Below are 25,647 nucleotides of genomic sequence, written 5' to 3'. Positions count from 1 at the left end.
GATCAACAAAGGGAAGCCAAGGGATGCCAAGACTGTGGCAAACCACAGGAAGCTGACGGAAGCAGCTGAGACTCTCCCTCCCAGCCCTCAGGAGGAAGCAGCCCTCCAGGCACCTCCAGACTGAGGCGTTAGTTCTGTCACTGCAGTCACCCAGGAGTGGTACTTCTTATGGCAGCGCAAGCAAACACACACAGTTTGTTTCTCACAAGGCAAGTTACAGTAGCAAGAAAACGATTTCAAAGAATAAGATGTGAACATGGAAAAGTGTATCTTTGGTTGGTTATATCTCAAGCAGGAATGAACTGAATGGAAGACAGTCAAGAACACAAGTATTCTCTGAGAGAAAGAAAAAGTCTCCTTCTTGAAATCAAGACAAACCAATGTTCTAAAATGGAGTATTTTAAAGTTTATTTATTTATTTTACGAAGAAGGGGCAGAGAACAGGACCAGGGGAGGGGCAGAGAGACAGGGAGGGAGAGAGAGAATCCCAAGCAGGCTCTATACTGTCAGTACAGAGCCCAACATGCCACAAATCACAAGATCATGAGCGAAATGAAGACCTAGATGCCCATTTCAGCTGAAATGAAGACCCAGACACACAACTGACTGAGCTACTCAGGCACCCCTAAAATAGAGTATTTTAAATAAATACAGTAAATGACAGGAAAAAATGTCCAGTCTTTGATAAGACAAATATATCCCTATATATAGTATAGAATGTCATTTGACTGGTTTATAGGCAAACAATCATTTTGAGAGATTTAAAAATTTAAGAGTTCAGAAAGTACTTAAAATACACGCTTTGGATTACGTGCTATTCTACTTTACAATAAAAATATCAATTACTTAAGTTTATAATAAGGACACAATAAAATATCTAACAAAAAAGGCCTATCTCCTTAAGATGCGTTTAAAGTCTGAGAGCACAACTCACACTTGCTACTCAGAGTGTGACCTGCATTCCAGCAGCTCTGACATAACCTGGGAGACATTGTTAGAAACAAGAGTCACAATGATTAAAATACATATTTTAAAGTTTAAAGGAGCACCTGGCTGGCTTAGTCAGAGGAGCATGTAACTCCTGATCTCGGAGTCATGAGTTCGAGCCCCACACGGGGTGTAGAGATTACCTAAATAACTAAAAACTTTAAAATCACAAAAACAAAAAATAAGGTTTAAGGGGCACTGGTTTAATTCATATGAATTTCAGTGTATCGACCATATGAGCACTAACACCTGCCAGAGATGTAAAGTTTCAGTTTTTTCATCCCCAGCAGAGTAGAAAACAACTTGGTTCTACACTGGTTAATTGTTTTACTTAGAGAACTTTGCCATTTTAATGCATTATAAGCAAAGACCTGTACTTTACTAGGGTATCAGTGCCCAGTGAGAATGGCCACTATTTTAATTTACAACCTACTTTAAGGATGCCTTGTGATCAGAAAAATCATAAATCATTATATTTAATGTCTGGGAACCTATCAAAATCCATGAGTAAGAAAAACTTTAACTGCTTTAACTAGCAGTTTCCAAATGAATTTCCCCTCATTTGCCATATAACATGGACAATGTTAATAATGAATTTTTAAAATAAGCAGTAGCCAAGTTAAAAGTCAAACTGAAAACAGTTTCTCAGACCTGACAATTCCCTTCCCTCCTGTTCAGGAGCTCAGTGCGCAGCACTTTCTCCCTACGGGACTGGATGAGCCGCCACTCTAGATACATGTCTTCCCGCTCGGGCCCAGCGTTAAAAACAGACAAATAATAAAGAGGTGCCAGACCACCAGCAGACTCCACCCACCAGTGATTTTCCTTCAAATCAGTACATTTCTTCACTTAAAAATGAAGTTTAAAGAAATGGCAAAGAACGGGATTGCTTGTTCCTCTACCATGTTCACTCACACCTGTATCTGAAGAGCACTGGCTTTGAAAATACCTTAAAACTTTACAGAGAGCCATTCTGAAAAATGATGGACAAGTCAGCTTTTTTTTTTTTGAGTTATAATTTTAAGAAGAAATTTAAAACAGGAAGAGATGGTAGCTCAAGAATTGAGACTTTCACAAAATCAGGAATGAGGTCAGAAGAGCTCCTAGGGAGCAGAGCTTAGGGGAAAAGCTCATTAAATGACCAAATACAGATTTCTAAAAGTCCCTCTGTCCACTTAACAAATATTAACTGAGAATCTACTGTGTGGCAGACACAAGAATGACAAAGGAGCCACGACAGAAAACAAGACAAGGCTTCATTTCTGTCTTCAGTCTTCAGTCCCATGGGGGATACAGACGAACTAGCAGGTGACTACACGGGATAAGGTCTATAGAATATAGTGAGAAGGGCAGCATATATGTACCACCCTACGTCAGACTTGAGAATATCAAGATAAGACCCAAAGGAAGAGCAGGAGATATCCAGAGGAAAGCGTGAGAAAGTTCCACAAGAGGGAGGTAAACAAGAACATAACCAGAAGGACTAAAAGACCAGCTTCGTTGGGAGTAGAGGGAGGAAGGAAGAGAAAGAGATAAAGCCAATAAGGTAAGTACACCCCCACCCCATCATGCAGGGCCATGGCAAACAAGTTTAGGAGTTTGGACTTTATCCTACAAGCCCTGAGGAGCATTTTAAACACAAGAGTTCACCTACTCAGACAGCAGACTGCATCTGAGAAAGAACAATGTGAGTACAGTGCAGAGAATGAACTGGAAGGGTTGGCAGTGGAGACTGAGAAGTAGATGTGGGGGCTGCGGGCAGCAACCCAATGAGAGGTGATAGCGGCGTGATCTCAGGTCTCAGGAGCAGAGGGAGACTCAAACAGGCAAGTGTGCAAGCCATCCAGTAGTAGAATCAAAGGATTTGTCAGTTAATTACATACGGAAGCTGAGGGAGCAAAGAGTCCAAACTAAAACCTCCATTTCCAGTTTGGACAACTGGCTCGTCAGTGCCTCCACTGGCGGGGCCAAAGAACAGAGGAAGAGAGAGGCCTGGGGGCAGGGACATGCCTTCTAGATGGTGGTTTAGAAGACAGGTGGACATACAGTCAGAAACTAAACCATGAGACCTGACCTGGAGCTTTGGAAGGGAACTGGGCCACAGGAGGGAAGGATGCCTCCTGCGGAGAGTGCATAGGCTCAGGACTGGAGGGCCTAGCATGGACCCAGAGGGACAGAGTGTCTGGGCAGAGGCAAGCCCACAGAGGAGTCAGGAGACAGGAGGAGGAGTCAAGGAGGGAAGAGAATGACCAGAAGACAGGAGAGCCACAGAAGTCCAGGGAAGAGAACATATGTTAAGAAAAAGAGGGGTCACGCGCTAAGCGTTGCTGACGTGCCTGAAAGAGACAGAAGTGTCTCAGGAGCAGCTGGGGGCTGGGGAGGGCAGCAGACTGCAGAGGGGAAGAAGAAAGAGCAAACGGCCAATTCTTCCAAGTTTGGTTAACTAGGGGCTGGAGGGAGGGAAGGAAAACAAAGTTAACAAAGAGAATTAGGAAAAACAACCAAATAACTGGCAGCAAACGAAGAAAGGTATACCTTTGTATTCATCTATTAGCATATGTACGTTCACACATCTGCTTTCCCATATTTTCCTCCTACTGCTTATGAATGCCTGGTACTTAATAAATTCTTAATGGCTTTTTAAATAAATGTAGGACTTGGATAGAACTGGCTCTTACAAGTAGCCACACTTGGTTTTCCCACCAGGCTTGAGGGTAAAGACTTTGTCTTTTCACACTTTTTAGTTTGTCACAATGCAGGAGGACTGAACCCATGGCAGATGCGGAGGGCAGCAAATCATACTGGAGATATCCATCCTGTACCAAATGTCCTAGTTACTGATTCTATGAATCCACCCAAATATTTAAACATTAGGAAAAGACACTACACTTGCATTGTGTGACTCAAGAAGGGATTAGGTATTAATAGAAATACTGCTGTTCAGAGATGTTAAGTTGTAATATAAACAGGTGAAACTGATGGAAAACATCAAGATAGAATATTCCTCTTTTTAAAGTTGTTTTTTTAACTTAAAGAAAAAAAGGTTCATTTATTTTTGAGAGAGAAAGATAGCATGAATGGGAGAGGGGCAGAGAGGGAGGGAGAGAGAGAATCCCAAGTAGGAGCCATGATGTCAGCACAGAGCCCAACACGGTGCTCGACCCCATGAACTGTAAGATCATGACCTGAGCTGAAATCAAGAGTCGGACACTCAAAACAACTAAGCCACCCAGGCGCCCCTCAAGATAATATATTCTAATAGTTCTGTTTGCCAATCATGAGACAAGAAGAGAAACGGGTATTATCAAGAACCCTGAAATATATTTAAAGCTATGTAAGAAAACAAGAATTTGCATAGCCTGATAAACTAGCTGGCTTCTATATTTTAGCAGCAATAAAAGATTTTATTAAAGGACTTTAATGAAGCTTGGATAATAAAAATAACTTAATATCTTATTATGCCTAATTTGATGGATTTGTACGTCAGTTCTAACTTGGACTTCTAAAAACATTACACTCAATAGATGTTAAAAAACAGACCCCTAAAGTGTCCTGACAAGCCACTGTTCTAACCAGCAATCTGATTAGACCTGTCTGAGCAAACAGTACAAAGAAAACTGTTATCAGGAACATACACACACACAGAGTGAGTAAAGGACAGAGACCTGTGCATTTCCCCAGCACTGCTCTACACAATAAAGAACTTCTCTGCTCCCACTCCGAGCACACTCCCTTCCATACCTAACTTGCCCACCCCTAACAGCAAGGTGACATCCTGGGACTGATGTATGTCATTAGCTAAATACGAGTACCCTGCATGAGATCGGTAAGAGCAGCAAAGACAATGACACCTTTGAACACAACTCAACCACAAAAGATAGAAAGCTGAGTTGATGGTATGGGTTTTTAGATCAAATCTTAGAAAAACTTTAAATAATTTTCTCCCTTAAAAGATGAATAAGATCTCATTAGGAATTATCTATGTAAAAGTCCTTCTAGAGTTTTAACTATTTCACTTTAAGCAACTCAAGTTTAAGTAAGACTAGCAAGGCTGGGAGGACACTTGGGCACCTGGGTGGCTAAGTCGGTTACCCATCCTACTCAAATACCAGGCTCATGAGTTCTAGCTCTGTATTGGACTCTGAGCNAGTAAAACTGGCATAGATCCCAGCAGTACATTTTATAATTAAAAATAAACAAAATACCTCAAAACAAACTCAACCTGCAAGCGTGAAAAGTCTAGGAAATGGGCTCTGAGTTTTTGTAAACACTGATTACTTAACACTCACCTCAGAAATTTTAACACAAAAGCCTGTGATTTCTCTCAAACTCATCTATAACTACTCATATCTCTATGAACGCAAATGAGAAAACTTAAAAATCCAAAGAAGTCCACTCAGAGAAAGGGAAAGGCAGATCATTTTATAAAGAGGTTTTCTTTTCTTAAATATCTACAACTCAAAGACTTTTCTAGTTTGCTAATAATCAGGCCTTTATCCTTAGTTGTACTCCAGAACTATCTATTCATGTGGACATCATGAAAAACAAACAGCTACAGGAGAAGAGAGAGAGACAGACTGTCCTACCTCCCACCAGTCTTAAAGATTAGATCCGCATTAGGTGCTCCCTTTGGATGTTGGTAACGAGGCCGCCTTTCCCGATTGGTGTTTGCTGGGGCTGGGCGCTGGGCAAGAGACTGCAGCATTTCTGTAAGCAGGAACAAAACAGAAAAGGTGGCTAACTCTGGTAAATGTACTCCCCTCTGTGAAACAAGTAAAACCCTAGGGAAATCAAGTTTACTAGTTCTGTTAGGTAGGTGAGTAAACAAAAATAACCACTACACGGTCTACAATGATTAAGAAATTCTGAAAGAGCACATCAAGAGAGGAGACATGCTCTTTAATATCATTTAATATTCAATGTCCCCCATTCTGTCAATTTGGCCACCACATATGTGTCTTGTGAGGCAGTAAAAACAGTATGAGAAGCGGCTGAGTTCAACAGCTACAAGCATTACTGTCTGCAGCCACAAGACACTTAGTGGTACAAATCCCAGTTCTGCCACTTACTAGCCATGGGTATTCCAGTTCAGTTTCCCTAAATGTCAAATGGGGATAAGAATAAGCACTTATCTTCTAGAACTGTGATGAGATTACATGCTTTCCAGAAATACATAAGACAGTGTCCAGCCCACAGTTAAGCCCTTTACACTGAGTGCTAGTTACTCTCACTTATTGTCAAAAATGCTGGGTTATCAACCTGAAAAGATTCTAGAAGACAGACTCAAGGACAGAAAACCAAATATTTATGCAACAGTCTCCTGCACAGAAAGCAGTGTGTCAGTACAGTGCTATATAAACAGCCATGTTATGGCTCTAAAATTTGGGTGGCACAGAAATGCCAAGAGGCTGGTTTATGAGGTGTTCATGGACTCTAAACACATAAGGTTCCAGTTAAACCAAGAGTGATGGGTTTATCGGCATAAAACTGGAATCCTAATTTGAGTATACTCAAATCTGAAGAAACACGGGCCCTCAAGACAGGACTCCCAAACAGACAAAATGAGATAATGAATAGGTCTTGATTTAATTTAATTTAATCACAGATGACTGGCAACATGAGGCAATTAAAAATTGACCTTCATCTCACTTGCACACAGAGCTCTAACAGTGTGGGATCTAACTGAATAATGGAGTTAGCAAAGCATGATGAAAATTATATTGCTATTTTACAACTAAGTGAGAAAAATGTAGAATGGAATATAAAAAACAATAAATTTTATAGGCTAAATATTTACAAAGATGACATGAAAAGGGGGACATAAGAACTCTGTTATTCTGTATTTTAAGAGCCCAAGAGGTATAAACATTTTCTATTTCTGTCCTATAAATGACTGTATACCTTGATAATCTTCTTGTTCTTGCCGTTCATTGATATCTAGTGTGAGCTTTTTCATTCTCATCCTCTCTTCTTGTTCTGCCTGTTGCTGGTTCCAGTGATTTGCAGCAAGTTGGGAAGACATGGGTACATTAAGGATCTTAAACTGAGAAAAAATAACAAAAGAAATCACAAATGGCTTGAGAAAATCAAAAGAAGGAAAAAGATCTCAAAGAAAATGTTAAGTAGAATTAAATGAGTTCAGAAAATAGGAATATCTTTCCTGTAAGTCAATAAAGACAGTATCATCTAAGAACAGAAACAGATAATAGTCTTTTTTTTTTTTTCCCTGAGCGAGAGAGAGAGAGAGAGAGAGAGAGAGAGACAGTGTGAGCAGGGGAGGGTCAGAGAGAGAGGGAGACGCAGAATCTGAAACAGGCTCCAGACTCTGAGCTAGCTGTCAGCACAGAGCCTGACGCGGGGCTCGAACCCACGAACTGTGAGATCATGACCGGAGCCAAAGTTGGATGCTTAACTGACTGAGCCACCCAGGCGCCCCACAGACAACAGTCTTAATCTACTAGAGACGAACCCACTAGGGTTGGATAGGAAATGTAAGACCATCAAGTTCAACCTCAAGAAAAGCAGAAGCTTCTCTCTTTCTGCACTATGTTTGGAGGCACACATCTAGCAACAGGGTTTCAATTTCTATCATACAGACCCTATTATGTATGGGTGATTGTCAAAAAAGGCTTTTATATAGCAAGCTGTAACCTGCATCCTTTTCATTTCTATCCTCTGGAACCAGTTCTGGCCTCCTGAACAATACAGAACAAATCTATGCCACCTTTAGTATTGATAGACTTTATTTCTAAAGAGAGAATGAAATGTTAGAACAGAGGAAGAGTTAAGCAACTGCCCTCAGACATATTTCTCTGTTATGAGACAGAATCCTTATCTGTGAAATGCTTTTGTTTTCAGCAGGATGTCCCTGGTTAGAGTTGTACAAAGTAAACAAACCTAGATAGAAATCTATGAATTTAAGGGCCATAGTTCCCTGAAAATTGATGAGTAAGCTATATAACTGAGTACAAAAGAGAAATGTTTCATAACCCTAATTCTCTCTGCTGTGTATAACATGCACACCTCAGTTAAGAGACCTCCGCTAACACTTTGGATCAGCAGCCATGCCTCATGAGGAAAGAAAGTGCAAAGGGAGCTGTGCTCAGGAGCCCAGACCTCTCTCTGCTTGATCTATGCCCTTTTGATGCTTGCAATCTTGAAATTACTTGTAAAGCTTAACACTGTGTAAGAATTCTGATTCATTTGGATCTAATGAAAATCTGATTCTTTGTATTAACTCAGATGTCCTCTTCTGGTATTCTCTTTTATAAAATGCTCTTCAGTCAGGCAATATTCCTCTTAAAACACAATACCCAGAACTACATGCACTAGGCCAGGTACACTAAGGTGAAAATATTAAGTGTGGGTGTGAAACATCTACAAATCCAACTAACCACGTTTCATCTTTATCATAGTAGATACCTAAATGTCTCATATAGCAAAATAAAAATATATTAAAGGTAGTTCATTTGGCAGGGTGCTTGGGTGGCTCAGTTGGTGTGGCTCAGGTCATGAATCTGAGCCTTGCATGAATCGAGCCTTGCTCGAATACCTGGTGTGTTTTACTTTTTAATTTTTTTTTTTTAAAGTAAACTCTACACCAGGCTCTCTGCTGCCAACATGGAGCCTACTTCAGACCCTCTGTCTCCCTCTCTCTGCCCACCTCCCCCCCTCACTCATGCTTTCTCTCTCTCTCAAAAATATAAACAAACATTAAAAGAAAAAAAAAGTAGTCCATTTAGCTACCAGTCTAGCAGACCTCATTTGTTCTCCCTGATGAACTTAGTATGACATAATGTACTCTGAGTGATTGAGCACAGACTCCTAACAACTATCCCTTTCTATTTTATGAGCTCAAAACCATCTTTTAAAGAAAAAAATATGCATACACATACAATCAAGAAAACCTCACTGAAATCAAGATAATGAGCATGTCCATCACTTCTAAAGGCTCCTTTTGTCCCTCTGTAACCCATCTCTTTCTCTACCTCACCCCCAGGCAATTGCTGACTTGATTTCTGTCACTATCGAATAGTTTGTACTTTCAAAAAGTTTATGTAAGTTGAATCATACACCACACATTTTATTTTGTCCAGCTTCTTTTACTTTGCACAATTATTTTCAGATGCATCCATGTGGCTGTGTGTATTAATAGTTCGTTCCTTTTTATTGTAGAGCTGCATTCCCTTGTCTGATACACCACGATTTGTTTATCCACTCACTTGTTCATAGCATTCAGGATTTCTATTTTGGGTTACTACAAATATACTTAACAAATGTTCATGTAGACGTATGTCTGCATTTCTCTTAAATGCGAAATGCTAGTAATGAAAAGCTCGAATACCTGGTGTGTTTTACTTTTTAATTTTTTTTAAAGTAAACTCTACACCCAACATGGGGCACGAACTTATGACCCCGAGATCAAGAGTGACACACTCTAGTAACTGAGACAGCCAGGCACCCTGTGGTGTGTTTTACCTTTTAAAAAACTATAAAAATGTTTTCCAAAGTAGTTGCACCATTTTACATTCCACCAAGAGTGTATGTGAGCTCCAGTTTTGCCGCACTCTTACCAGCACCTCGTACGGCCAGTCTGCCTGCCTATCTATGTTATCTACTTACGTCGGTCTTTTTAATTTTAGCCATTCTAGTGAGTATACAGTGGTATTTTTCACTTTGGTGTTGATTTTCATTTTCATAATGACTAAAATCACCTGTTTTAAAATTCAATCTAGAATTATGCTAAAAGTTGACATCAAGTTTTCTGGATTGCAGTTTTCAGAACGTACTTTTCCTTGCTTTTTGAACAAGGATATCATTTGCTTATTTATGAATCTTTTGACTACTGCCTCATTCGGAAAGACTTTCTAAATTTAACATCTGCTCTACAATTACATACAGAAGTTGTTTCAGTTCTTGAGTATGTAATTTATCTCTGCCTAAAGACTGGGAATCATTTAAAGTAGGTAAATTATCCCTTTTGACACTATCTGATTTTACCCAACCTGCAACTTACCCTTCCTGGTTGAAATCTTTTTTTTTTTTTTTATTGTTTGTTTTTGAGAGAGACAGAGAGAGAGAGAGTGCACACAGTGGAGGGGGGGGAGGGAGAGAGAGAGAGAGAGAGAGAGAGAGAGAGAGAGAGAATATCTCAACAGGCTCCACATTGTCAGCTCAGAGCCTGATGCAGGGCCTTAACTCCTAAACTGTGAGATCATGGCCTGAGCCAAAATCAAAAGTCTGGCGCTCAACCGACTGGGTCACCCAGGTGGCCTGAAATATTCCTACTTGATAAAAATGAAAGTGAATGGCTATTTTTTCCCAAAATCTCTCCAAAAGCAGTGGGGTTATCCTTCTTTGTTCTTATGACCCTGAACGCAGCCTTTTAAAAAGTACTTCCTCATGTCAACTACCCATCAAAATTTTTAAAAAAAGGATCTCCATATACTCTCTCAACAATATCTCCTTTAAAAACTGCAGGTTATGGACTATTTATTGCTAAATTCTACTATCCATGGTTTGATCATGGTCCTGTTTTCCCTTCATCCACAACTATGAATTCTGTGCCATCTTTTTTTCTGCCTCTTCCCCAAGCTTCCTCTCAGTTCCATGTTAGTTGGTGCTCCCATGAAATGTGTGCTTGCTGGCAGTGCTGCAGAGAACACGGATTTCTGTATCAGACAGGCAGGCTTCACAGCTCTTCCTCTCAACTATACAAGGAGGATTTCCACACTACCTTTGAGGTTTGCTGTGAGAATTAAGTAAGATAAATATGTAAGGTGCCCAGTATAAGGCCCGGCACACACAAGGGTCTCCATAAATATTACCCATTCATAATGTGCCAAAATAACAAAGTTCAGAAGAACAATCACCCTTGTTACTTACTGTACATTCTGAAACTAAAACTGCAGCAAAATAAAACCCCAAGTCAACTAAAAAAAACCATCTTCTTAGCAGAATGTGACTGACAACCACCAAGTAGCAAGTCACACCCGTGACTCGGGCCTGTGCAGTAGTCTGCACCAGGAATGTCTGTATCAGATGGGACTTGCCTCAACTGTCTCTTATTTCCACTAACAAAACCAATGGAAACAAGGTGAAAATAAAATGGCCATAGATCCCTCCAATAAATCTTTTCATTTACATTTTACAATTCAGGAAGACACACAGAAAGTAAGTTGACAAAAAAGTTCAGCTCCAAATGAATTTTCTGCCATACTCTTTACTGAGATGTCACAATAATTCGTAATGAAATTTTTAATTTTCAGCACTATTCATGAGGAAAGCATCCTGTTGCACCTGCATTTCCAGGTGCTAAAAAAACTAATGGTAGAGAAAAGCTGAATTAAAATGGACTCTGTACACAGAAGCAGGCCAAATTACTATGACAGCAGAGACAGAGACGTCAATTTCTAGAAAGACCACAACTATGAGAACAATCTCCAGAATGATGACCTGAAGTAATTTTCCAATCTTCCCTCAACACAACTGTGAAATCTGGTTAGTACATATATACCAGAGGTACAAATACTCTAAATAAAATTTAACCAGTCAGTATGAATCAATAAAGATAGAGCTACATAAATTAACACACTAATTTTAAAGATATAATTACATCTTAGTGTAATTATAGTGTTGGAAACAGTAGGAATTCAATATATTTTAGCTGTTATTATTGTAACTTTATTATTATTTTTATTAGAGTAAAGAAATATGGGCAATGTTGAGTACTGTCTCAGGGAAATATAAAATGCCTATTAGGCTTCAAGAATTGCAGCTAAACTTTAAGTCATTCTCTGTTCCTAGTATCAAATGTAATGTCTTATTTTAGATGATAAGGGTAAAGAGAGACGAAAAATCTGAGTCTCTCAAGGTAAGTTACAGATTCCACTATTACAATGCTCTTTCTTATTCAGCTGGCTGGTTTTTTCCTCAGGGGCTTTACAAACTGGTTTGTAAATGTGTATAAATACATGCAAATGTAGAAAGACTGACATATTACCGTTTCATGAGATACTAAAGGCAAAGCACACAGATAACTTCTTGATCACCATGAAATCACAAGCTGCAATTCTAAGATGCTTCTACCTGTCACTACATTAACATATTCAGAGAGAAAACAGGGTGGCCATTTTTTCCTCCTTACTGGGTTCCTGATAATAACATTTGAACTGTCCTTCATAATTCAGTAATGACAAGATTAATGGTGATGGTGCTTACCACACTAATGAAACAATATAAAAGAAATTACATAATGATGATCAAAAAATGTGCAAAATACAGATTTCTATTCACTTATAAGACTAACTGACCTGAGACAAATTTTACAAAAGAAAGTGTTCCAAGTATTAGGTACTTAACAAGAAGACAAAAGAGACAATAATAAATACAGAGAGCATAAGAGACAAATTTCCTGATGTGACCTCACCAGTGCCTTTACTATAAAGCTGCTAAAACAATTTTAAAAGAGAATCAGTACTTTATGACAAATTAAATGACAAAAAGACTACAGTCACTCAAATATGATTTCTTTAATATAATAATAGAATAAAGGTGACTTACTTTGTACCTTAAAGCTACTTCATAAATGCAGCTGAAATTGAAACACACACACACACACACACACACACGTATACATACATAATCCCAAGTTACTATAAGTATCAATTGGTCCAGTCAAATGATATATAAAATAATGACTCCTTATAAATATTAAAATACTGCAAAAAATGGGTTGTTTACAAGTATTAAGCTATTGCACATTTTTAAAAATTTTTTAAATATTTATTTTTGAGAGAGAGAGAGAGAGAAAATTAATGAGCAGGGGAGAGACAGAGAGAGAAGGAGACACAGAATCCGAAGCAGTGTGCAGGCTCTGAGCTGTCAGCACAGAGTCCAACGCGGGGCTTGAACTCACAAATCGTGAGATCCTGACCTGAGCTGAAGTCAGTCACTTAACCAACTGAGCCACGCAGGCACCCCTATTGCACATTTGTTTAAAGCAATCAAAAAAGTTCTTTAAAACATTATACGATGCACTTATCACATTAAAACTTTTGTTTTAATGATCAAAAAATATTATTTCAATTCATTATTCTAATTCATAAATATTTAAATCTAGAAAGAAATAAATTATGAACAGCATTATCCTCTTTGTTTTCAACTACTCATTTCATTGGTTCAAATTTTTATTTTCCTAATGACTAGAGAAGAAAGTTATTTCTGAGCACAAATCTGGTACACAAAGAGATCTTTCACTGAGGAACTAAAGATTCCTATAAGGCAAAACATTTCACATTTCTAGAAAAACCGTTGCACCAGAAGGGCCAACACCCAAAAGTTAAATAAAGAAATAAAAATCAGACAAAATAACTTTCTTTTTCAGACCACAAAATACCAGTGATGTTTCTTCAAATAATGTTCCTAAAACTGAACATCTTCCAAAATTCCAAATAAAGTTTATGAGTTGAAAATTTACTTAAAAACCAAGTACTCTGAGCTTTCATTTCATGCTTGCTAATATTTTTAAAGTTCAGTAAAAACATTTCCTTAAAAGTTAAAGAGAATTTCACATTTTAAGAAATAAGGACTTTCACTCTTCATTTTGTATAGTCACATGGGTTATAACACATATAATTTATCTACTTTAAACCAAAAATATTCCTTCTGAAAAGTAAACACATAGTCTTACTTTGATTCATACAATTTAGAATTTAGGACTGCTGAAATGAATGTATTTTTCAAAGCTTAGGAGTTTCTTAAGGTAGTCTGGGGTTTAATTTATGCCCACATGTTCTAAAAAGATCAAATGGGATATATGAGTTGACAAAGTTTAAATGAATTTTCACATGAGCCTCACAAAAGGGAGGGACAAATGAAGAAAACGAATTATTTCCTCTTGTGTGATTTCATCTCCACAGAAAGTTATTCCCAAGCCCCCTTTTAGGTAAGAAAAAGGGTTAGACAAATGTGCCAGCAATAGGAATGTCCAGCAGAGCTACAGGAATGGAAAGCAAGGGACAGCGAACTGAAATGGTCAGGTACAGCCCTTTACAATGAAAAACCCCTCTCTTTCGTGCCAAGAACATTTGGTGATGGGGTTAGGGAGGGGCTGAGAGCTTTGAAAGAAAAAAGAGAATGTAGTCTAAAAGGTAATGACTGAAATAGAAAAGCGAAGCTCAGAGAGCAATGTAGTCCCTAGAAAAGTAAAGCAGAAACTCTGGGCTTGGAGAATCCTGGGAACCGTGATGAACTCAGTTTCAGGTCCTGTGAGGAGAGCAGTTTTGCAAAGCTCTTGATTCAACACTCAGCTTAGGGTCTGGCTCAAAACCATCCTTATTTTTCTAGGGGCTCAGTGGAGGATGGGGGAGTGAGGAAATGCCAGAGCTCAACCCTGGCCTAGAGGTGGGTGCGCGCAAGCTAACCCGAGAGGCCGAGATGGAGGAAAGGCTAGAGCTGGAAAGGAATCGTGAAGGCGGCATCTGAAGACACAGCAGTGCTCTGAGCCTGAGCCAAGGCTAACTTCACACACAACATGATGGAAAGTCTTTTCTGGTCTTCCCTTCCAGGATTCTAACTGGGGTACAGTTTTTATATCTCAAGATTTACTAGCAGTATAACAAAAAATATATCTCTTGGCAGCTGTGCTGATGGAGGGAACAGACTATCCCGTCCATCACAGATGGCATCACATTAGAGAACCTGCAGATCGTCCCATTCAGAAGAGCAGTCTCTCTCTAGCCTCTATTTTATTTTCCTTGCAAGCATTTCCCCTAAGCTGACATTACATTCCTAGCACCGGAATGAAGGCTCCTGAGAGAGGAAGGGCTGTGGTGGCTGCTGTATGTTCTGCACAAAGGGCAGTGTCTAGTACGTAGCAAGTGAGCAACAAATCACCTGTTACGTGACCGTGTGAATGAATATGGAAGCCAGGCATTCAGCTCGACTCTGAGTTGTGGTGGCTGCCATATTTCATAGAATCTAATGGCCCATTAATTGTTGAGACACATCACCATTTCATACATCACTAGAACAGAAAAAAATGCTGCCAGTTATAAATGCTAAGAGGCAGCTTGATTTCAGAAATGTTAAAATGTGAAAATACTCTCACAGAATCGGTAATATGTGATATATCCTAGAGTTGTATCTGAGAGTTGAGCTTTATTTTCTTCATAGCACTTTTCACTCTCTGCAAATACATTTGTCTATCAACCTTGGGAGGATGTGAGCTCATGAGGGCAGGGACTTTTATCACCATAGCCTCAGCACCTAGAACAGTATTTGGCACATATGAGATGCTCAATAATATTTGATGAATGAATGTATGAACCAATGTTTAGCTGAACCCTAAAGTAACAGCTTAAAGGTCAGGGAAATTATTTTGAAGGCCATCTGTAAGACATGGGAAACACAGGGGAAGCAGTGTAAGGAGAATGGAGAAGGGTTTAGGGGTCTGAAAACAATGATTTAAAAGAGAAAATTTTAACAACTGAACATTTTCTTGAGATGTATCTATCATCACCATCCTTTCCTTTCCTACCTGAGTTAACTAACGAAACCTTCCTCCTGAAAGTCAAAGTATTTCTATACCTCACCCTCACTACCCCTTGCTACTTCAGTCTATATACTGCCATTCTAACAAATATATATGAATTCAAAATTTAAATGACCTTTCCTTTACAAAATATCCATTCAAAAGAGGTCTGATGTGTCTTCTATACACAATAAAAAACAAAATTATGTCTACCACTGAATACTTTAAATGTTTCCAATTCTTTCCCCCTTGTAGGCAAAAGATAACTTACAACCTATAAAACAAAGTTACTGTTTACACTTGATAAGTAACAATCACCTGTGGTGGAGTCTCTTACCTGCTGTTTATTGCCTTTTCTTGTTAACATGACAAATGGCATAGTGTCTGCAGACTCCGCCTCTCCCTCCCCACCACCTAGTGGTGGCCCTTTCCTCAGCTGGCTTTTGAGATGCAGAGGAATAGCAACATCAAGTTGGTGCACTTTAACAGATTCGCCACTTCGTTGCTTAAAGACAGAAATGAAAAAATATAAGTATTCCAAGGCACACAGAGATATATGTAAATATAAATTGTACAATTCATTCAGTGCTATTATTTCTTTTTTTAAAATTTTTTGACATTTATTCATTTTTTGAGACAGACAGACAGACAAAGCGTGAATGTGGGAGGGGCAGAGAGAAAGGGAGACACAGAATCTGAAGCAGGCTCCAGGTTCTGAGCTGTCAGCACAGAGCCCGACGCGGGGCTCAAATTCACAAACCATGAGATTATGACCTGAGCTGTAGTCAGACACTTAACCGACTGAGCCACCTAGGTGCCCTTCAGTGCCATTATTTCTTAAAACACAACGATCATTAGAGCCAAAGTAATCTTTCTTTCTTTCTTTTTTTTGAAAGAGAGAGAGAGACAGCGTGAGCAGAGGAGGGTCAGAGAGAGAGGGAGACACAGAATCTGAAACAGGCTCCAGGTTTTGAGCTAGCTGTCAGCACAGAGCCTGACGCAGGGCTCGAACCCACGAACTATGAGATCATGACCTGAGCCGAAGTCGAATGCTTAAACGACTGAGACACCCAGATGCCCTGCCAAAGTAATCTTTCTGACAGGCGGCTGAAACAGAGGCAGCCCCTCCCCTGCGCTCACCTCTTACTTATGGCTGTGTAAGACCACTGTGGCTGTGTGACTGGCTCTGTTTACCGCTGCAGCCTCTCCCGAGTCCAAACACACAATGCTGTAGGTTCCCCTGACTTCGTCTGCTCCTGAAATGCATACCCACACCACGTATCTTCCTTCATATATCACGTGTCCTAAGTGCCTACTTCTCAGTGACAATCCTCCACCAGACTAGCAGGGTTCTGCACTGAATACCCATCCCTTGGTGTTCTCTAGCAATGTTTTACATACCACAGGTGCTGAATTAATATTTAGGAATGAATGGAATCTATTACTGTTCAAATTAACTTTGTTTGTTAATATCAAGTTTTTAAGACACTGCATTTATTAAGCAATTATTTAAACGAACCTTCACTGAAGAATACTTATGTGTTGGGCTTAGAGATACTAATACTAAAAAGGCAGTCTCTACCCTCAAAGAGTTCAAAAATGGTTAATTAAGATAGAGAAATAAATTAATTACAATCCATCCAAGTCATGTGTAACCTGTGCTGGGGGTGAAGTGACTATATAGGCCTGGCTGGGAGTGGGTGGGTGCTGAAACTTCGGGGAAGACAGAATAAAGATGGGACATTTGAGGTCTTTAAGGCTTCCTATGACTTCTTGTAAGCAGATGGCAGCAGAGCAGGCTGGGGATATGAAGGGAGTTTCCAGGGAAGGACACGGAACAGCACGGTGCATGTTGGGAACTGCACATAATTTTCTGTATTTGCTGAATGGAGCACAAATGAGGAAACAATTGAATGTGATTCTTTAAATCTAAGCAGGTAATGCTAAAAGGCCACACAGGTTTTGAAACTGCTTTACCATAATTTAAATGGTCTTTGATATAGGCTCCATATTTGCAAGAGAGCTAAATCAAACAAAATGGTAACAAAGATAAGAGGTTTTATTTTTATGTTCTAATTCACTAGAATTTGTGTGAAGTTATCCCAGATTCATAAAATTTATGAAGACTTCTTTACTTAAAATTTGAAAGGATCGTGTTGGATCAATCTTTATTTGTAAATTAACTTCTTCCTAATTATAAAATGAACATATTCTCTTTGTAAGTCATTTAAATACAAAAACGTATCATAACAGCTAGTATGTCCATACCAACCCCTCCCTCTGCCCTGCTCCAAGGTGCAACAACCAGTATCAAGGGGGTATGTTCTCCAGATTTTTCTGGATAATAGTAGTAACCCACATATACATACAAGCTGCATCTATGCATACTGTTCTATATTATATACATGTTTTTCTTCTTTTAGATTCTATATCATGGGCATCTTCGTAGTTGAGTACATACAGAGCTAATTATATGGATATGTTCTTAATTATACAGTTGGTTCTCTACTGATAGTCTAGACTTTTCCCTATGACAGTATGACAGATTTATATATTTAACTTCATGTACTTGAGTGAAAATTAGTTAAGGGTATATTTTCAGATCAAATGGCATGCCCATTTGCTGGGTTTGTGAAGTTTCTCTCTAAAAAGGCTGGCCTGATTTACATATTCCAAATACAGATATTTACCCACACTTAACCACAATGGGTATTATCACTTTTCACATTTTAATCATCTGATAAAAAGGCCCATCTTAAGTTGCTTATCTTCTGATTATCAGTGAGCTTTAACATGATTTTACTGATTGTTTCAATCAACAACAACAACAACAACAACAACAACAACAACACTTGGGTCACTCATGTGTCCTCACTGGTCTGTAGCATCAGCTGGTGCAGTGCAGCCATTCCCCTGCGCTATACAGGCTAAAATGGTCTGTCGCTGCTCGCAGCATTCTTTGCTGGAAAGCAACAGAGCAAGATGGTTGAAAACAGGGTACACCACTTACTCTTGTGGCTTTAACTGAAATATGGCAATACTAACAGTATCTGACAGCACTGCCTGAAGAAGAAAGGTGAAGCCTTAATGCAATAATCCATAGTCTTCACAATTATTAAGATTTCTGATAAATTTGCAATTAATTCTGGTGTGGATATAAAATAGAAATTCAGCTTTATTTTTACTGACCGTTCATTGAATAATACATTTTCCCTCAACTGAGTTGCAATGTTATCTTTATCATATTATTAAACTGCCATGTTTTAAGTCAATTTTGGACTTTCCTATTTCATTAATCTATTTTTTCTTATGTCAATGTATTATTGTGTGTTTAAAAGGTTTTACCGTCTTATTGAGTATCTCACACTCCACTTTCCATAAGTTTCCTAGCTATTTTGTTTCTTCATAATTATTCTAAATCACTGGGGAAGATGGAGCTTTTTATAAAATCCGTGTATTAATGTCAAGAATACATTAAAACAAAATTTCTTTAAATATCAAATAACCAATATTCCTCTAAATATTTATATACAAGTTATTCACATTTTAAATCAAGCTTAATAATTTAGTATATTAAATTTCACCAAATATTTATCTTTGGCCAAGTTTGAATTGTAAACAAACTGTAAGTAAAAGGTCTTAGAAACAGAAATAGGACTTTAGAGGGGCGCCTAGGTGGCTCAGTCAGTTAAGCATCTGACTCCTGACTTCGGCTCAGGTCATGATCTCACAGTTCATGGGTTCGAGCCCCACATAGGGCTCTGTGCTGACAGTGTGGAGCCTGCTTGGGATTCTATCTCCCTCTCCCGCTGCCCCTCCCCCTCTCACACTCTCTCTTTCAAAAGTAAATAAACATTAAAAAATTTAAAAAAAAAAAGAGAGAGAGAAGAAAAAGGACTTCAGAGAGAAACAGCAGAGACTGGTATAATGAAAGTACTCTGTTCGAGGTCTTGTATTTTTACTACATTTCCCCCTCATTGTATCCCAAAGAAATGTGCACATGAGGATGGGGGATAAGAAGTACTGGCAGATGCAAACTGTACAAGTTAGGAAAAAGCTGCAACAGAGGCAAATGTTTAGATGTAGGGACCCTCCTATCAACCACACTGAATGTGCTGTAGTATCCTGTAGGGAGAAGACCCTCTGGAATAGAGGAATCACTCGTACCTGGAGATTTTCCAGCATCATTTTATCCAGAGCTTGAATGAAGTCCTCATCTTCTACACAAGGTACATGCTTAAGTCCACCTCCCTTAATCATTACCTCCTTATTAAAACAAAACAAGAAATCAGACCAGAAATTTTAACTACAATGTTTTGGGTGGCAGAGTCTTTTGTATGGATAACTTCTTCAACATAACTCAAGGAACAAGTAAGTAAAATATGTAACATTATTATATGTTTTTAAAAAACTTGTTAATACAGTAAAGTACTTAGATAGGAAAACAAACTGAAATGAATTTACAAAGGAATATTCTTCCATAATCACAAGAAACATAACTTTAGTGGCTAAAAGTGAAATACTAATGAAAATGTTACGTGACTTCAAAAACAAATTTTCAGCCATACATACAGTATTTTCTTCATCGGTTTCATTCTCTTTATTTGAATCTGTAAGGTAATCGGTATTCTCTTCCTCTTCCTCCTCGCCCTCATCATCATCATTATCAGAACCCTCCTGAAATTATACAACATTAGAAGATTAAAATATTTTGAAAAGGGTTACCATATTTTACATTACTTAAAAGGGTTTTAAAACCTTCTGTATAATTGTTCATTATTCTCAAGTTCCAGCCTTTTATGTGGTTTGCCTACAATTTAGGGCAAAGTCAGCTGGCAACATTAGATGAAAACTAGTGCACACTAGTTGCCGAAAACCCATTTCACTATCTTCCATCGATCTAATCATACAAAGATCCTTTGTACAAACTCTTCCTTGAATTCCAAAAGGAATGAGCTTCCTGAACCATCTGTATATTTCTATTCCTGGCTATTTTTGAGACTGAGTTTCTCATTGTATTTCTTTTAATACTCAACTAACTCTGGAATGAAAGTTAGCGTATAGTTCAAATTTACCCCAGTTAGCAGTGAAAAGCAAGGGCAGTAGATTTATAAAGCGCTACACTGTAGATGGCACGAGAGAGTGCAAGGTGCTCTCAACATACTTCATTTTGTTTGCTTTACCCAGTTCTAAGAGAAGGCAGGATAAGCTTTCATATCCCCATTGTTATCCGTGAACAAACTGAGGCTCGGATAAGTTAAGTAACTTGCCCAAGGATACACTGTCTAATCAGCAGAGGAGCTAGCCGTTCTGATCCCCCTCACCACTTCTCCCCATCCTCTCGTCAATACCCCCACCTCCTCTTCTATCAGCCAGATTTCCTTTCAAACAGAAGACTGGACAGAACACCAAAGGATATTTCAAAAGGGCATACACACACAAAAGCACACAGTTGTACCCCATCTGTGCAGCTTTTCACTTCCAACAATACAACTCACTCCNTATAAAAAAAAAAAAAAAAAAAACTACACTAAATCCAGTTTCTTCTCATCGTGCCAAGAGAAAGAATATGAATGAGAAATAATTCCTAAGGGAGAATAAATTATTTTAATTTGTTACAACTTTTTTAAGTATATATGACAATTAATTTTAAAAATTCAAATAGTGTATTATAATTTACTATACATATATAGGGAGACTTTTAGAGTTTCAAAAGTAGAAATACTCTACGAATGTACAGAACTGCATTTTTCAAATGCATTCGCTTTTTTTTTAACATAAGTCTGTAATTCAAAATCAAATTTGCAATAGAGATGCTCTTAAATTTGCCCTTGGTAAAAAAATCAATTATTTTTTTTTTAATCTTTTTTTTAACGTTTTATTTATTTCTGAGAGAGAGAGAGAGACACAGCGTGAGCAGGGGAGGGTCAGAGAAAGAGGGAAACACAGAATCCAAAACAGGCTCCAGGATCTGAGCTAGCTGTCAGCACAGAGCCCGACACGGGGCTCGAACCCACAAACTGTGAGATCATGAACTGAGCCGAAGTTGGCCACCCAACCGAGCCACCCAGGCACCCCAAAATTAATTATATCTTAACACGTAAGTTAAAATGCATCGAGGCCCCTGGGTGGCTCAGATGGTTGAGCATCTGAATCTTGATTTTGGCTCAGGTCATGATCTCAAGGTTTGTTCTGTCAGCACAGAGCCTGCTTAGGATGCTGTCTCTCCCTCTCTCTCTGCCCCTCTCCGACCTTTGCTCTTTCAAAACTAAAAAAATAAATAAACCGCATTAACTTTTTCTCCTTACCCTTTATTTTTTATATTACTCAGGCAAATAGAATGGGTTAACTTTTGAAACTGGAAGGATGAATAAGAATTCCATTGTCCTAATTCCTATTATACACTGACATAATAACCTGTGGGATCTAGAAGTAAACGGACCACAAAATCTAAGCTGGCTAAGGAGAGTAGGAGGGGCCAGCACAGCACCAGTCATACTGTCTGAGTCTAAATACTGGCTCACCACTTAACTACTGTGAGATCTTGGACAAATTTACCTATCTGTCCCTTTCTTTCTCACCTACCTCACAGGGTGGTATGAGAAATGATAACATAAATACAGTGTCTTAAAAAATGACTATGGGGGTGCCTGAGTGGCTCAGTCGGTTGAGCATCCGACTTCGGCTCAGGTCATGATCTCACAGTTCATGGGTTCGAGCCCCATGTTGGGCTCTGTGCTGACACCTCAGAGCCTGGAGCCTGCTTCAGATTCTGTGTCTCCCTCTTTCTCTGCCCCATCCCCACTCGTGCTGTATTTCTGTCTCAATAATAAATAAACATTTTTTTAAAAAGTGACTACGAACAATAAATGTGCAATAAATATTCTTGCTATTATAATGATAAATCTTGTACTTAATCTGCCAAGTTATATAAATGCTACAGAAAACTCAAATTTTAGCAGAACATTTACTTAATCTTTACAGTTATCTTTAATTTACATAGCTAATATTAAGGAAAAAATATTCTGGTTGTTAGGTCCGGGGAAGAACTTCAAAATGCCATATTGAACTTGAATGAGTTGAGGACCAAGATGAAAAATAGAGCACAATTTATCTGGAGTGAACTCTAGCCCTTTACTTTCTCAGCTGAAACAAGTTGTTGCAGAATATCTTATTCACCGCTCTTATTAATCAACCCACTTTCTCTCTTTAACAATGTTCTCCCTATGCTCAGAGAGCAATCAAGGGAAAGGGTGGTCTTGAGTGGGAGGAGAAGCAAACTACACCAACTTCATTTATTAAGCCACATCTCTCTCACTTTTGCTCCCAGACAAGGCACATACAATGCCAACCTAACACTGTTTTTTTCTACTTAACAAACACACTATATCATGTATGATATTCAACTGCAATTGAAAAAGTAAGCAATGGTTAAAAATCATACAAATTTCAAGGGTGCCTGGGTGGCTCAACTGGTTGAGCATCCGACTCTTTGATTCTGGCTCAGGTCATGATCTTGCGGTTTATAAGACTGAGCCGCATGTCTGGCTGCCACTGACAGTGTGGAGCCTGCTTGGGATTCTCTCTATCCCTCTCTCTCTGTCCCTCCCCTGCTCAAGCTCTCTCAAAATAAATAAATACACTTAAAAAAAAAAAAAAGATACAACTTTCAAAATGATAAAGTTCAATTTTGAAAAAGAGGAAATATATTCACTGAAGAAAATGTAATACATCCCAACTCTTCAAATGAGAAATTTATATGAAAGCAAGTCACTCTTTAAAGTCACATTTACTAAGGCTGTTTAATTTATTAGATTCTGTTTCTCTAAATGGTATAGTAGTGAAATCCAAAGACAGCCATAAGATTAGACTGATACTCTCATTTCCTTTTATTGTTATAAAATACTTAATAATCCAATTTAAATTATATGGTTGAATGTTTTTAAAACAATTTCATTTTTTAAAAGAACAATGTAATGTCCAACTATTATATGAAAACCAATTACAGAAAATTCCAGTTCTAAATTTTTATGAGTTTATTTGTATCTACTTTAGGGGAGTTCACAGGTTGGAAGGAAATCTTATTTTATGCATTCAAGGAAATCTTGGCTCAAATAATCAAGATACTCTTGTACAAATGTACCTATTTGCTATAAATAAAAGTCATCACCTCTTCTTCTGGGTCATTTACTTCACTTTCATTTCCAGATTGTTCTTCTGTTTCAGCTCCTCCTTCTTCTTCTTCTTCATCCTCTTCAAGATTTTCTCCTTCTGTCATAGACTCTTTTGAATCTTTATCATTTACTAGGCCTTGAAATGAGGAGAAAGTGAAAAAGTATTTTAAAAAAAAGGATAAATTTTCAATATTATATCACTTAATTTAGAAGTATGTATTAAGATAATTCAAAAGCCATTTTCTCAGAAGAGTAAAACAAGAATACAATTTAAAATTATTTTGAGAAACATTTTACAAACTAAAGGGACCTTCATTTCAACAAAAAAGCAATGATACATTATATATATAAACCAACATATATATAAATACACATATAATATGTATATACATACACATATACAAACACAACATATATATACTTTTTTCCATCTTCTGTTTATTTCCATCTCAGATGAACATAACAAAGAGTGCTAGCACATAAAATGCAGCCTCAACCATGTAAGAGAAATCACATTTGGCTATCAATTTGAATGTCTGCAAATTAAGACTAAGGGAAGAGCCAAAGGTGTGTCACCAAAGAACTTAACTGTTTTTTTCAGTAACATCATTCTCCTCCTAACGGAATTCCATGGCTTGAATTGGCTCCCACCTCCTCGTATTCATTCACATCTCACTGTCCAGTCAATTCTTCTTAATTATTATTGGAATTCCAAGCAACTCTCTACTTTCAAGATGCCTCATCTGATCTGACTTTCCTCTGGTCTCTCCTAAGCCTTCCCCTATAGCTGGGCCTCTTCTGTCACAAAGCCTACTAGTAGTCTTGGAATCTTGCTCATCATATACTCTTCTCAATACAGAGTATCCTTCACTATGCACTTTCAAGTCCTATACATTCTCTAAGTTCAGTCTAAATTTTACTTCCTGAATAAATGCAATGACTACCTGAATCTATTACTCTTCCTCCTACTTGCTCCTAAAGCTCTTAAGAGAATTTCTCATGGCACTTTATATTTAAGGATACACCATGTAGTATTTTTTCTAATGATTTCATAAACATGACATTGAATACCCTTGAATACAAAGACCTTGTTTTATACATTCAAAATCTGTCAGAGGCTATATATTAATAAACACACAGTAGGTGTTTAATAAATACTTGTTCATTCAGACTCTTAGATGATTAGGGCAGAAAGAAACTTTAGTGACCATGTAATGATTTAACTCTTCCATCTTATGAGAAAGACTAAAGTTCAGAGAGTTCCAATAATTAGCTAACCAATAAAAGTAAAAAAATTATTCCAGCATCTTAAGTCTAAGAAATTAACTGAACTGACAAAAGTATGAAAGTACAAAGTGATTAAAGTAGGTACATGCAAGTTTGGAAACAAATTTAAGAAAAGGTGGATAATGCTCAGAGAGAAAGGAGAATTAATGCTGAGAAAAGAAGGTGGTGTCTCAGAATGAGAATCCATTAACTTAAATATTTTCTCACCACTTACTAGTTTTCACAGATACAAATATAGATTTTATATATATAAATCCTATTTATTTGCTTGTTTATTTATAGGGACTTTAAGCGTCCTGTTTCAGCTCAGGTCATGAGGTGTTTTTTCGAGCTCCACACTGGGCTCTGTGCTGGCGGCGCATAGACTACTTGGGATTCTCTCTCCCTCTCTCTCGGACCCTCTCCTACTTGCACTGTCTCTGTCTCTCTCAGATAAAATTTTTAAAAAATTAAGTTAACAAAGGCAAAAAATTTAAAGTCACGACTGTCTAAATCTATTTTTTAAGGTTTATTTATTTGGGGGTAGGGGGATGACAGGAGGATCCAAAGCAGGCTCCAAGCTGACAGTAGTTGAGTCCAATGCAGAGCTTCAACTCACAAACTGTGAGATCATGACCTGAGCTGGAGTGGACACTCAACCAACTAAGCCACCAACGCGCCGCACAA

The 25,647-nt window shown here is 38.2% G+C and overlaps 1 protein-coding gene across 4 annotated transcripts in view; it reads right to left on the bottom strand.

The window, feature by feature from the left end:
• Nucleotides 1-25,647, bottom strand: part of UPF2 (UPF2 regulator of nonsense mediated mRNA decay) — a 111,548-nt gene that overhangs the window by 1,994 nt on the left and 83,907 nt on the right. For 3 of the 4 annotated variants that reach the window (XM_077758514.1, XM_077758515.1, XM_077758513.1), the window contains exons 16-21: nt 23,691-23,830; nt 20,093-20,197; nt 19,688-19,786; nt 15,858-16,025; nt 6,889-7,030; nt 5,574-5,694 (exon numbers count right to left, since the gene is read on the bottom strand). In XM_077758514.1, the coding sequence (XP_077614640.1) occupies nt 5,574-5,694; nt 6,889-7,030; nt 15,858-16,025; nt 19,688-19,786; nt 20,093-20,197; nt 23,691-23,830 (775 nt within the window). Of the gene's footprint in view, nt 1-5,569; nt 5,695-6,888; nt 7,031-15,857; nt 16,026-19,687; nt 19,787-20,092; nt 20,198-23,690; nt 23,831-25,647 lie in introns of those variants that run through there. The other variant, XM_077758516.1, reaches the window with a different exon arrangement.

Source organism: Crocuta crocuta, unplaced genomic scaffold, assembly GCF_008692635.1.
Source record: "Crocuta crocuta isolate KB4526 unplaced genomic scaffold, BGI_CrCroc_1.0 scaffold32, whole genome shotgun sequence".
Lineage (NCBI taxonomy): Eukaryota > Metazoa > Chordata > Mammalia > Carnivora > Hyaenidae > Crocuta > Crocuta crocuta.
The sequence above is the reverse complement of the archived record's forward strand: the minus strand, read 5'-3'. Positions and strand labels throughout refer to the sequence as shown.